The 15,025-nt window shown below is 41.4% G+C and overlaps 1 protein-coding gene across 2 annotated transcripts in view; it reads right to left on the reverse strand.

Annotated features, from left to right (window-relative positions):
* The window catches only part of LOC131953257 (uncharacterized), a 39,962-nt gene extending 25,310 nt beyond the window's left edge, over nucleotides 1-14,652 (reverse strand). For both annotated transcript variants that reach the window (XM_059316366.1, XM_059316365.1), the window contains exons 1-4: nucleotides 14,601-14,652; nucleotides 11,312-12,914; nucleotides 10,186-10,389; nucleotides 8,953-9,102 (exon numbers count right to left, since the gene is read on the reverse strand). In XM_059316366.1, coding sequence (XP_059172349.1) covers nucleotides 8,953-9,102; nucleotides 10,186-10,389; nucleotides 11,312-12,839 — 1,882 coding nt within the window. In that variant the 5' untranslated portion in view covers nucleotides 12,840-12,914; nucleotides 14,601-14,652. The remainder of the gene's footprint in view (nucleotides 1-8,952; nucleotides 9,103-10,185; nucleotides 10,390-11,311; nucleotides 12,915-14,600) is intronic.
* Between the last annotated feature and the right edge of the window lie 373 nt (nucleotides 14,653-15,025).

Genomic DNA, 15,025 nt, shown 5'->3' on the forward strand with positions numbered 1-15,025 from the left:
GTATTTCCACTGCCGCGCCTATACAATAATTGCGCGGACGTTCAACACCCGGTCTTTGCATAAGACCCGTTCGCATTCTAATGCCGGGATATCAAAATTAATTACAGACAAAAATACTCTACCTGGCACCGGAAGTACGAAATCGAATTCCCACGCCTGCGCAAAGCGACCGTATTGATACCGGATTCAGCACTAAAGGCCAAAATGAATTGTAGATAGCCTCGGAGCTTAATACCGAAGCCGTGGGTTGGAGATAAAAGGAAAGAATATGACAGAGGAAGCCGTGTTTGGAAATTGCGAAGAGATGCTTAAATCGGGCAATAAATGAAACCGAATTTCGCCTTGGGGAAATAAAACGAGTCGGGATTTGGTGCGGTGGAGGTTTAGAATTTACTGCTGTCCTGAGCTTTGAAGTTTGAATGCCTGTCGGGTTGGTCTGTGTTGGGTAAATACGTCAACCGTAGACCAGAATGATGTAGAAAAAAAATATATTTTCTACTTTTGGATGTAAACAGCATCGGTATGGTTTCTTATATTGGGCGGATTGGAAAATCATGTTTGGTGCTGGGGGCTAGGGAAGTGAGGCAAGACGAGGTGCCACAACGAGGCTGTATTGTTCAAAGCTTGGCCAGTTTAAAGGGGGGGGGGGGAATAACGCTTGAAGCTAAATTCTAGTGTGTGTTGGGTTTGGTTGGGCGAGGGTGTTGAGGGGGGGGGGTAAACAAAAAGTCGGATTGGGTCTTGAACTCGACGACCTTCAAGACAACAACATTACATATAAAAATATATATAATCAATAAATGCATTCAGCAGCAAATATTATTGATTAAAGACAAACTTAATCGGTCGAGTTGGGTATTTGTTTACACCATTTGCTAGTACATGTCCGCAGGTAAACTCCGTTGAAAATTTAAGCTCCTAGACTTTTGCTGGAGTGATGGATAAAAAATTTTTTTGTGAACTTAGTTGTAAATATTATGATAAGGATATGTAAGATTTACATTTCTTGGTCCGTTAATTAGATTTTAATTACATTGTATGTAATAATTAATAGGAGTAGTGTTTCGTTTTTAAGGATGTGCGAATATGAGGTTAGGGAAGAAAGGGTAAGGAGGGGACAAGGTTGCATGATAATGTGTTTTGTTGGTGTTGTAGCTACAGTGAGGTGAGGTAACTTTAATGATTCATGTTTTTCATACTATAGTCCCAAGCCGATACGTTATTTTTAATATGAACAGATAGTGGTGAAAGCTTGAAGTTTATGATACTTTAAGCATTAAATTATTAATAAGTTAACTCAACTGAATATCCATTGACCAGTTATTCAGGTAGAAATCACCGTTTTAGTGGATATTTTTTTATGGTAGACTTTTTTTTAAAAGAAATGTTTGCACACTTATAGGTACTTCAGTTATGAGTCGGCAAATATAGTACTCACTAATCCTAACCCGGTAGTCTTGAGTCCGTAGGATATCCTTGAGTCCTAACTGTTATGGTCGGTACCTGACTCACGTTCAGGTAGGCTAATGTGGCTTGGCATAGAACATTATCCTTATATAGACCGATGTCACAGAAACTCTACTTCATCTGCTTTAATGACCGTCATGTCCGAAAGGGTAGCTTGTATATATTTCATTTGGCTTGGTCGTTTGGTCATGTCAAACAGACAATTATTCACGAATGAATTCACGAATGAATTTTCGGACATCTCAGCTGAACCTCTGCCCGGTAGCGCAGGTTTAAGTTTCCCATCTGAGGAAATGGGCTGTTGTTCTACAATCAAACGCTGGTAATTCCTTTAATTCTGCATGTCCAAAACATTATAAATCACTGTATTGATTTTAGATTACTCATCAAAGCTGGGACTAAATGGGGCCTGAAACTACGAGCGTATTTTTTTCTCACCTTGGACATGTTGGGGTACGTGTTTTGGTCAGTTGTGAGGCAGAGGTCTTCTGGTGGTTAGGGGAAGGGGGTCTTCTGGTGGGTAGGGCGTAGTCTTTTGGTGGGTATGGCAGGGGTCTTTTGGTGGTTAGGTGAGGGGGGTCTTCTGGTGGGTAGGGCGGGGGTCTTTTGGTGGGTAGGGTGGGGTTCTTCAGGTGGGTAGGGCGGGTCTTCTGGTGGGTAGGGCAGAGGTTTTTGGTGGGTAGGGCAGGGGTCTTTTGGTGGGTAGGGCAGGGTCTTTTGGTGGGTAGGGTGGGGTTCTTCTGGTGGGTAGGGATGGGGCTTATGGTGGGTAGGGTGGGGGTCTTCTGGTGGGTAGGGGTCTTCTGGTGGGTAGGGGTCTTCTGGTGGGTAGGGGTCTTCTGGTGGGTAGGGAAGGGGTCTTCTGGTGGGTAGGGGTCTTCTGGTGGGTAGGGGTCTTCTGGTGGGTAGGGGTCTTCTGGTGGGTAGGGATGGGGTCTTCTGATGGGTAGGGAAGGGGTCTGCTGGTGGGTAGGGGTCTTCTGGTGGGTAGGGATTAGGCTTATGGTGGGTAGGGCGGGGGTCTTCTATTGGGTAGGGCAGGGGTCTTTTGGTGGGTAGGGCAGGGGTCTTCTGGTGGGTTGGGAAGGGGTCTTCTAGTGGGTAGGGTGGGGTTCTTCTGGTGGGTAGGGAAGGGGTCTTCTGGTGGGTTGGGATGGGGCTTATGGTGGATAGGGCGTGGGTTTTCTGGTGGGTAGGGGCGTGGTCTTCTGGTAGGTAGGAAAGGGGTCTTCTGGTGGGTAGGGCGTGGGTTTTCTGGGGTGTAGGGAAGGGATCTTCTGGTGGGTAGGGAAGGGTTCTTCTGGTGGGTAGGGTGGTTGTCTTCTGGTGGGTAGGGTGGTTGTCTTCTGGTGGGTAGGGTGGTTGTCTTCTGGTGGGTAGGGTGGTTGTCTTCTGGTGGGTAGGGTGGTTGTCTTCTGGTGGGTAGGGCGGGTGTCTCCTGGTGGGTAGGGCAGCTTCGGTGGAGTAAATGACTCTAATCCAGAGGACAGTCCCCGGGTAATTACATGAGTCGTCCAAAATAAAAGTCGATTGGCGGTCCCACAGATCTCACAACTCAAGGTCAATTTTAAAAGGTCCACAGAGTTTGACATGGTCGGGTGGGTTAAGCTCATAGTTTGTTCTTGCTTGAACAAAGGCTGATCCAAAAAGAAAAGCAGGCTAAAAATGGAGTCAATGGTCTAAATGGCGGGTAACAAGTTGACACATTATACTTAATTGTGTTTGAGGGAATCTCTTCCTACGATAGAATTAAGAACGGAAAATAAGAAGAAAATGCTCCACACTTTATCTTGTAAAAAAATTTCAAATATCTTTGTTTTCGTAGAGTCAGACATAAACTTGCCCTAAACAAACTACCTGCATCCATTGGCAGGTAATTTTAGTGGTCTTTTTGTGTGGTCGGTTAAAATGATACAATTTATTTGTTACCGTGGTTTTTAATGAGAGTGCTTTGATTCGATCCACTAGGTATAGAGCTTAATTAGGAGTGGACACTGGTCTAACAAATTACAATCACTCTCAGTGGCCAGGTTCATATGTATATATATATATATATATATATATATATATATATATATATATATATATATATATATATATATATATATATATATATATATATATATATATATATATATATATAAATTACTGCTTTTGTTCATGATTACATTATAAATAACTTCGTGAATGTGTCAATAGTGTAGTGAATTTAAACTCAAACTTCTAGCCTCACAGTGCGGTTTTAAATTTTAGGACCAACAAAAATAGGGAAGGTATCGGTGTAATCCTGATATTAGAACATCGTATAGAAACTATCGCTCCCCTGCCGAGGCTGTGTCGGCTCCCAGTTTAGTATCGTGTGAGCACTTCTCCAAACACGATCAGCGTGCGCCTCCCATTGTCTGGCACCGTTGTTTGCTGGGAGTGAAGTCTTTGGGTGGAGGGAACCGCTTCCGCTGCTGTTGTTCCCGTCGGTTCCATTACGGTGTTCAAACACAGCCGCCATTAACGCGGGGCCACTAATTTGGTTTGTGATGCTAGTAATTTGTTTCCGCTGTTGTCTTTCAAACACCAACAAAAAAAAATTTCCACCGAAAAAATAGGAGAAGCAGCGAAACAAATAAAAATCACGCTTGGTGATAGAGAACGGGTTATTTTTGTTTATCAGGAAATAGTGCGGGTGTGGAGGAAGGATACAGGTAATAGTGCGGTTGCGGAGGAAGGATACAGTAGTTCCATATGTGTTGGTAGGTGTCATTAATGATGTAAACACCACACGAACGCTAGACAATGCTAAACACTTGGGCTGATACAGATATGGATGAAGTTTAAAGAGTTTTGTAAACCAACCAATGCTTGACACAGATGTTGGTTAAAAGCTTATCACACAGATAGTATTGGTCTAGACAATCTAAACATTATTTAATTTAGATTTTGAGGTTTCAATTATCGAAATATAATGTGTATTTTTTAAACTATATCACGGTTAGGTATTACAACATTTATAATTAATCACAGGGAAAAATAAAGAATGGATTTTAATGTTTACGTGAAGTAATGAAGTAACAAAAATAAAAGTAGAGATTCCGCAAAAAAAAAATAATTTCTGTGTTTCTAGCGAAGGCGTAGTGGGGAAACATCGGATATATTTAGCATGTTGTTGGGTAGGGCAGGGGTCTTGTGTTGTTCAATGTTGTTAAATAATAATAAAATATTTAATAATAGATAATCCTGTTTGTGTTAACGTATTGTTAAAACAATAGATTCTCTCTCCTTAAAAGGTAATTAAAATTACTTAATTTTTTTGTGTATTTAGTAGTTTGTTCCAATAAAGGATTTTATACTTATTTTTTAATCTCCGATTATTTTCCTACAAATGGAAGCCAAGGATTTTTTCTGCCATTTTTCTCCGGGGTAGGGGAGGTGCACTTGAAACTTTAGGGATGGGGGAGGGGGGCAAACTTAAATTTCAGGGGGCGGATACTGCTTGAAGAATATATTTTCTATTTAAATTATTTACTTTTTCTGGGTTTTTTTCGTGGAAGTAAGGGGGCAGTAGAAGTACCCCCCCCCCCCCGACCCCCCACCTTAAGATGCCTGAAAGAAACTAAGTTAGTCGCAGTTTTCAAATTACTCATCTCCCAACTCCCGCCAAGAATCACGTACTGTGTGGTCAGCTGGACACTAGACGCTCCCCGGGTCGGGAGAGATGGGTGTGTTTGATCTTCAAATTGGGGGGAAGGGAGGGTCAGTTGACTGTGGCGGGACTGCATGAAAAGTATGAAGAGATAACTCCGGCCAGTTAAGTGGTATGATGGGGAGAGAACACCGAACGTCGGCAAACACGGTTGATTTGCCATTTTGGCAGGATAAGGGAGGGAATCAGCACTTGTTTTTACAAGAAGGCGATAGTGTTATGTCCCCTGCGAAATATTATATTTAATATGTAGTTTCTTTATATTACTTTGTAATCATAGTAAAAAAAAATAATTTATTGTTGATCAGTCTTAATTTTAGAGGCAACAAATCAATGCTCAGTTTATCGACTGCAATACTGGAAAAAAACAGGTGGTTTTTAAGATTGAATAAGACATAGCCTATCTTTTTAATGTGCAATATTGATTTGGTTATTTCGATATCGTGAGCTTTAAATTCACTTTTATAAGAAAAATAGACGTTTCTAAAACGAAATATATTCCTTATTCAGCTTTGAGGTGATAGTATTTTTTTTTAAATTGTACCAACTATCGATTTAATATCGGGAGTAAAACGGGGGGGGGGTGTATTTTACATTTCCGAATACTCACCACTTTTGGCTACATAGAATTTCCCCATCTAAAATTTAAAGGCGGATAACTCAGTAAAGGAAAAAAAGTCTGCGGATAACCTCCCCTTGACATGGCGGAAACCAAATTGAGTTGAGGAAGTGTAAAGAGGGTGGGGTATGGTGCGGTGGGGGGCAGGGAGTTGGAGACCAGGTCTTTTGGCGCGCGCCTGTGATGGAGTCTGCAATCAGGGCCATTGAGACGACACCGTTTATTCTAGAAACGTTTGTTTGTCTAGGGGATGCAACTCGCATTGAACGTCAGGGAACAACGTCACCTCTAGCGCCACCTAGCGGAGGATCGTCGGCACAATGGAGCCAGGGTGATTACAGCTCCAATTTTGATCCGGTCCCAGTTGATGGCGGATGAGTTCTCGGACGTGTGGCACTACTTTTACTTGCGGTAGAAAGTTGGCTCGGGAATAATGTCAACACTAAAACCAGATTTATTTGACAATTTTTTTTTCTTTTTTTTTTCATTTTCATGTACTTTAGTGTTAAAGGTTTTAGATTTTAGTTTTTTAAATTATTTTAAACATGTGTTGTTTATATTCTTGTGTGTAAACTATTTTATTTATCTACTTTTTAAATTTTGTTTTGTTATAAAAACTTCATTTTAATTTTTTTTTATTTTAAATTTACGTTTAAAAGAATACTTTTGTTCTTTTTTTTTCAGAAACGGGAACTAAAACATAAATCATTGTATTGTTTTAGATTGGAACAAACGTCTGACTGAACACGATAAGATGAATCAATTGAAGTAGTTACATGTGTTCTATGATTGGACTTACTAGGAGGATGGGAGGATTAAGACAGTTAAAGGGATAAGGGATTTAGACGTTGAAATGTAGATTAGATAAAATGATGTTTGCTGTGTGATGATCGAGATAACTTAGAAAACGGAAGGTATGTAGAGGGGTGTGGCATCATGACAGTATGGTGATGTGACACCGGGATGATACATACATATCACCGTATAATGATGTATAGACAACATCATATAACCATATATAAATCTATACAATCAGGGGATGCATGTGTAGGTATATGGATCGTTTTGTTAAGGAAAAAAAATAATGAATGTGCCATTACGACGCAATACACTTTACCATAAGCTCTTTAATCATGTGGAGTAATTGGCGATAACTCTTTGTTCTGTTATGTGAAGTAGTTAGAGTTCATTCCCTTACAATCCACAGAGCTGAGGGTTTACTTTGTTTTTTTTTTCTTTTATAGCCAGAAGCTCATCGCTATACAACCCCTCCACCACACTCTACCCCCTACACCACCCAGCCACCCACCCTATACATTTAAACTATCTCTCACAGTCTTCCACTGCACTTCCACCTCTCTCCCATATTCATCTCCCACAACCCTCACAACGATCCCTCTCATACCCTCTCAATACCCTCACCCACAATCCTCTTACACATCTCTCTCCCACCACCTCTCTCACACATATATCCCACGTCCTCACCATATCCATATACCAAAATCCTCTGCCACAGTAAAATAAAATGATCATTTCAAATATTTGTGGCGACCAGAAATAACACACTGAACAAACGGTATAGGTCAATGCTGAAACTAATTTCACAGATTTAAACTACCCTCAAGTCAGTAACACATTTTGAAATATTTTACAGACTAGAGGAATTTTCTTATGCTCAATTACTTTCAATACATTTTAACCACTGTGATATTGTTTTATTGTTGTGTATTTGGGGAGAGTGTGGTCATCCCGATTCCTGAAGCTTTTTACTTTATCTTGGGTTAGAATCATGGACCAATCGAATCAGGGTGGACTCTGTAACATCATACTGACTCGAGTATCAGATAAACTCTACTTCACCTACAATGTGTACTTTAAAAAAAAACAGCGTTTCGCAATAGTTCTATGCCTTTTATTTAATTTGTTAATGCTGCTTCGACGTCACACTTAACCAGCAAGCTGTCAGTCTTAATCTTCCAGACCGCTTTTCGCAGCTGACTTCAGTTGACTTTAGTTGCCCTCGGTTGACTTTAGTTGCCCTCGGTTGACTTTGGTTGCCTTCAGCTGACTGCCACCAACGTCCCGCTACCTAAGTCGAGCCCGCGTAATCGATGCGGTTAATCGGGTATTGGATGCAACCCAAACACCGATACCGCGGTGTCTGTCATCGTCTGCAGCTTAAAGATCTCCCCTGGGGTTTCCTTTAAAAGCTTTAGCGTCCCGCCACCCGCCCGCATTTTGCGCGCTGCGCACTGTTGTTCCAGAGTTCTGCATTGTTTACCGATGTCTGCTCCCCCCCCCCCCTTTCCGTCCGTCCGTCCGTCGGTATTGGCCACGAGAGAGTTCCACGTTTATTGCCAGAATTCCACACTAGGATTTTTACAGAGGTGACCTCGAGTCACGTGGGATGGAAGGACTGGCACGGATCACGTGATGTCCTTTAATATAAGGTTGGAGACTGGAGGGGGTGGGGGAGATGAGGTGTGTCTTATGGGTACTTAACAAGGATGGGGGTCGGGGATGTTGTACAGTGTGTACAGTATTGGGGGGACTGGAGGATGTTGTACAGTGTGTACAGTATTGGGGGGACTGGAGGATGTTGTACAGTGTGTACAGTATTGGGGGGACTGGAGGATGTTGTACAGTGTGTACAGTATTGGGGGGGGGGACTGGAGGATGTTTGTTTACTCGATTAGTGTTCAAAATGTACTGGGTAGACGGGGACTGTGGCTTAACCAATGGGGATCCAAAATATGCTGGTTGAAGGGGTGGTGGTTGCCTTAGGTGTCCAGAAAGTACAGGGTTGGGGGTTGTATGTTACACGATCGGTGTCTAAATAGTACATTGTGGGGGGTTATGTCTTACCAAATAAGTGTCTTAAAAGCACAGTGTAGGGTTGGGGATTGTACCTTACCCGAAGGGGGTCTAAAAATATAGGGAGGGTTGGGGATTGTGCCTAACCGAATGGGTGTTTAAAAACTGCAGGATGGGGGGAGTTGGGGGTTGTGTCAGTTACCCAATGGGTGTCTAAATACTGCAGGATGTGGGGAGTTGGGGGGTGGGAGGTTGTGCCAGTTACCTAATGGGTGTCTAAAAACTGCAGGATTGTGAGTTGGGGGAGGATTGCGCCACTTACCCGATGGGTGTGGGGCAGGGGTGTGCCACTTACCAGACGGGTGTCCTACAAAGTTCTGCGTCCCGCTGACATCACAGGAGGTGTCAATCAGCGGTGGAATGAGGGCGCTGGTGACGTCAGCAGAACCGTTAGGTGGACCCTCGGGGTGGCTGCCTCGTGACGTCACTCTGTTAGTCCTGGCGGCTGTGTCATGAAAATCAAGAGTTCAAGTCCATGAGTTGGTTTTGTTTTGCGGTGGGATTTGTTTTTTGTAGTAGTCAGTGCACATATTTCGTCTCACGGCATTAGGTAGGAGTTAATACTTTTAGTGGATGGTGTTTATTTAATACTGATTTGGGTTCACTTGCACAATTTAGACAATGATGTAGCTTTAATTAAACTCAATATATGAGTACACATAAATAATGTGTAGAGATCTTCAATCCAAAGTGATACGAAATCTGAATAAAACACATAGTACTCGTTAGTGAAATAATAAAAAATATAGAAAAAGTTGTTTCTACTGGATCATACGACAAAATATCTCAGGAGAAAAGTTCTCATCTAGATCATTTGTCTTAAGATCATTTGTCTTAAGATCATTTGTCTTAAGATCATTTGTCCTGTCACCATGAAACGTGATAACGAAAATCTTACTTAAATTGTTTCTCAAATATCAAACCACTCAAAAGCCGAATACCAATTATCGAAAACCAACTAGGGTGTTATTCTTTTCCAACGTGTATCAAATTTTAAACCAAATTAAAACTGAATTTCAAAAAGCAATAAAAATATCCTATCACAACAAACGGCTAATAAAGGAGCCAGGTAAAATATAGTGTATCTGTTTGTTTTGCTGACTTCGGCATAAGTAGTGTTTGTGTGGTCAGCAATATGCCCAGTCTTCAATACTTTGCCCAACTCAGATCAAGTACCCATCAGAGCTCTGTGGACTCGTTGACTATCTACAGACTCGAACACTTGAACCGAACTCGAAGAGAGTCGGGTTGACTCCGAGCACTCTACCACTCGACCATTCGACAGGTATAACAGAGAAATTTGTAGGGGCTCTGTCATCTTTTATAAAAGAGAAATTTGTGGGGCTCTGTCATCTTTTATAAAAGAGAAATTTGTGGGGCCCTGTCATCTTTTATAAAAGAGAACTTTGTGGGGCCCCGTCAGCTTGTATAAAAGAGAAATTTGAGAGGCCCCGTCAGCTTGTATAAAGAGAAATGCGTGGGCCCCCGTCAGCTTATATAAAAGAGAAATTTAAAACTAAAGATTTACATTTCTTGAGAAACGTCAGGTAGGTGATCAGGACCTGGGCGTTGTGGGGCCCCGTCAGCTTGTACATGTCCTCTGACGTCATTCGGTACAGCTGGGCCCCGTCCACGTCAGAGAACTGATCAAGATCGATATCGGTCAGGTTGTATTGATTGATTGCTGTCTTCAGCCAGGCGGTCACCTGATCTGTAGTCCATAGCGCCATATCTGGGGACATGGAGGGGATGTGTTTTACATTGTAGGACAATAGAGGACACGAGGTACAGTCTAGAAACATGGATGGGATGTGTTACATTGTAGGACAATAGAGGACATCAGGTACAGTCTAGAAACATGGATGGGATGTTTTAAATTGTTAGATAATAGAGGGGGGAAGTCAAGAAACATGGATGCGATGTTTATTCAGTGTAGGAAAAAAGAGAGCTGAAGTCTAGAAACATGGATTGGATGTTTTAAATTTTAGGAAAATGGAGAGGTGAAGTCTAGAAACATGGATGGGATGTTTTACATTGTAGGACAATAAAGAACATGAGGTACAGTCTAGAAACATGGATTGGGTGTTTTACATTGTAGGACAAAAGAGATTTCATGAGGTGAAGTCTAGTATGTTGGATGTTTTGTTTTAAATTGTAGGGTAATGGAGATAACATGAGGCTTGGTCTATGAGTTGGATGCGATGTTTTAAAATGTAGGACTAAAGAGACATCATAACATATGGTCTAGGAGATGGTTATTTCGTACAGTGGCCGAGGCCGATGATTGTTCAAATAAGAAAGCATGATATGAATACAGTGCATCATGTAACTGCATCGTGATATTGTTATGTCATTGTATGCACGAGTAAAATATAATATTTACCCATGTTTTGATTTCTAAAATAAAATCTTTTTTTTTCTTTTAAGAAGAGTTCGGTGAATGCGGTTATGAAGCTGGTGTGGTTCCTCTAAGTACAATTTACACCAAAATACATGCTGTATTGTATTAAAATAGTAAGCATGAGCACATGTACTCAGGTAAGCTACTCACCTGCGGGCAACACAACTTCCTTAGCTCACCCATTACACCAAAATACATGCTCTGCAGTGTTAAACTAGTAAACGTGAGCACTGGCCTCAGGTAGGCTACTCACCTGCGGGCAACACAACTTCCTTAGCTCGTCTCCTGCAGTATGTAGTGCCGTCAAACGCGTAGTCCTGCGCCAGCCCTCCACCGTATCCACTCTGTTGTTTGGTGGATGCTCCACCAGTCTCGCTGTACTGAGAGACACTCTTAGACCTAAACTGATTCCTTGCCAAGCAGATCTGGTTCTTGTAACTTTCCCACGCCTCGTTGTGGTAGTGTTGCGTCCTGTCTTCGTCGCTAGACTTACTTTTGAAAGCGTATTTTCGTCTCGCTGTCTGGAAGTTGTGAGGTTCTGAGGTCTCGTTGGCATTGCTGGAGTTTGAGCTTTGGGAGGTTGGTACGCTGGGGGCCGCGGACGTACAACAGGTCGACATTAAAATAGACTCCGACGTGGAGAGGACGTCGTTTTGAAACAGAGACAGTGTGGGGTTTTGCAGGGAGAATTCTGGAGGCGGCGTGATGTTCATGCTGGTGTTGGGCATCGCGCTTGAGTCGTTGTGGAAAAGGAAGGCGGTATGCTGGTGCGAGGTTTGCTGGCTCTCAGCCATAATGCTGGGGAGGCTGTGTTGGTTGTGGTATGAGCATGATGGAAGCGTGTTCGGATCCTTGTCAGGGGAGGAAAATTCTGAGGCTGGTTGGCATAGGTCGGCGTTGGATAAATTGTCTGAAAGGTCGTAGGTCATTTTGTAGATACGCGGGGGGCCATCTGGGGAAGAGGATCCTGGGAAGGAGTGGTCTTCGTCGTGTTTATTCAGCGGTGACGTCATCGGCGAGCCTTGGTAAAGTAGGTCAGGTGGTTCCAACATGTCCGCCTGTAGGAGCTGGTCATGGGTGGGGTTGATCCCGTGGGTGAACATGTTTGGGGACGGGTTGTGGTCTCGGTTGGAGGGCTGGCAGCTGGAGTCTCCGTCCAGGAAGTTTAAAATGGACGCCGTGGAAGGATCGTCCCGGCTGCTCTGCGTGAGGGAGGGGCCTCTCTGCTGGAACATGCAGGAGGACGGAGCCCCGCTCTGGTCAGGCGATATGTCGACGCCACTACCAAAGTTATTACCGCCAGCGCTGTGTGGTTTGCCAAGAAACGGAAGTGTATGCGTGTATATAGACATAGATTTCTCCTCATTGACGTCACACGGCGAACTGGAAATTTTAGAATTACCAGAAAAGGCGCAAGACATTTTTACATCATCCTCTTCGTTTGTGTCGTCAAGATCAAAATTTTTCGAATTTGATTTTTCATCATCAGAAAACTCAGATTCGTATTCGTTTTCTGCTATGCTTGAAGATCGCTTTATAAAAGTAGTCGACTCTGCAGCTCCATTAAAACGGGAAGGATCTCTGCCTGACACATCTCTAGAACCTTCTTTCATAGAACCCAATGTTTGGCCGGTTACGTCTACACTAGAGTTTTCGGTACTTAATGATCTCACGGAATTTTCCGGCATTTCGTCCATGCTAACCGATTCACTGCGAGACTGCTTAAAACAGTCGGGGAGATTTTGCTCCCTGGAGAGTTTTCTTTTGCCGAGGTGGTCCATCCTGGCAATGTCTGCGGTCCAGCAAGGGTTAACTCTTCAACACCACATCTGTGTGCGAGGTTATAGGAAAAGTATCTAGCGCAGAGAAAAATTATAGAAAGAATTATTTACAAACTCCATGAGAAGGGAAATTATAATGGAAGCAATAAATGGCAATAATTTTCCTAATTTTTTTTTTAAATACGCTATAAACTAGTACACATATGGTCGTAAACTTGAATTGTATTTGAATTTTACAAAAAAGGAATTATAAACTATATCCCAATTTTCTTAAAATCTAATATTATTTTTACACTTAACGATCCGCTTTCCTAATGTTTATTAGCATCACGTCTTGAAAAGCCCGAATTACGCCAAGTACCTAGGAAAGCTGAGTAGTCTCAGTGAAATATATTGGTTTTTAAAATGAAAACCGACTTTTATAAAACCTTAAAAAGTATAGCAGGAGCACGGGAGGATTGAGTTTTTAAAATTACTTTAGATTTTTTATATAAATATCTTTTTAATAATTAATTTTTAATAATAATTAATTTTGTTTTAATTTTATATTTTAGCGACTTAACTCAATTCACTTAATCATCATAAAGCATCAGTTTTATAACGTTAAACTTTTATTTTGAATTATGTAAATTACCACTTGCCGTAAACTACAATGGCTTATATTTTTCTTTTATGTATTCCATGCAGTTTATTATATATTGGTATTTTTTAACAATTGGATTGGTCAATAACTTTTTTCACAGTTACTTTGATAATCCAGGCCAGTGGGTATGACTGATAGTTATACCATTCTCTTTCAGTGAAGGTACCTAAGCGTGGTGGTGGGGGGAGGGGGTTGCAATTTGTCATTTTACTGTCCTCATTACAAAAAGTAGGGACGATTGGCACAACATTATTCTGTTGAGTTTGTATAGGTGCCTCAATTTCTTTTATATTTTATTTCAGTGCTGGCTAGTATTAAATTAGATATGGAACTGATACCATGGTTTCAATGGTGTTCAACCTGTTTTTTAACGTTACTAAAATAATGGCGCCAAAATGATGCCACCTTTTAAAAAATAAGTTTACTAAAATTGTGTTTATTGCAAACTTGTTTTTCAATTCCAAGCTATCGTTAACTTCTAAACATGTCAAGAGCCTGCAAACTTGCCACTAACTACAAACCTTACAACTAACCACACGTGTCTCTAACTACAAACCTTACAACTAACCAAATGTGTCTCTAACTACAAACCTTACAACTACCCAAACGTGACTCTAACTACAAACCTTACAACTAACCAAACGTGACTCTAACTACAAACCTTACAACTAACCAAACGTGTCTCTAACTACAAAACTTAGCTCTAACCAAACTTGTAACTAACTACTACATTTGCCACTAACAACAAAGCATGTAACTACTAAATCTGTCAAGAACCAAATCTCTCAATCAGCATTAACTTTGTCACAAACTCATGTACAAAAATCGTCAAAAACTTATAAATATGCCAATAACTAAAACGTTAACGACCCAAAAAAAAAATGACACTGTCTCCTAAATTTTCAACTAACGACTAAATTTGTCACTAACCATTTTATTCAATAATCACAAAACGTATCACAACTACCAAATGTTGTGACTTGTTATTAAACTTGTCGCTATAATTTTAACGACCAAAATCTTACACATCCTATACCACGAATGTGGAAACTAAATTTAATTAATCTCATTAGACTTAAGACATTTTTTTCAAATTAAAAGACATCAAACTCTCTTACCAAGATAGAGTTTCCTTTCCTTTTTCCTTCCTGCCTCTGTAATGTGAACAGAGGAGGGCACATCCGCTGTCTATATATACCATCCTCTAGGCTGAGCACACTTGAAGGGTGCACTTGAAAAAAAACTACACGGCTGGTCGTCTGCCAAGTTCAGACCCCACTAAATATTGTCACGTGATCGTCAACTATGTTGAAGTTGTTGTGTACATTATGTTGGCTTTTATTTGTGATTTAAATATGGGGTTTTGTTTACTTGCTTCTCGGTTTTAGAATTTTGATTTATTTTCTTTCTCGGAAACGAAATATTAAGTTAGTAATAAATTCAGAGAATTCAGTTTAATTACAAACATAGGCGCAGAGGCGTAGCGACCCTTCCCGGTGCCCGGGGACAAACTTTCAATTTGGCACCCCCATCGGGAACAACC

This window comes from Physella acuta, unplaced genomic scaffold, assembly GCF_028476545.2.
Source record: "Physella acuta isolate Inbredline_101_S28 unplaced genomic scaffold, ASM2847654v3 ptg000914l, whole genome shotgun sequence".
NCBI classification, from domain to species: Eukaryota; Metazoa; Mollusca; class Gastropoda; family Physidae; genus Physella; species Physella acuta.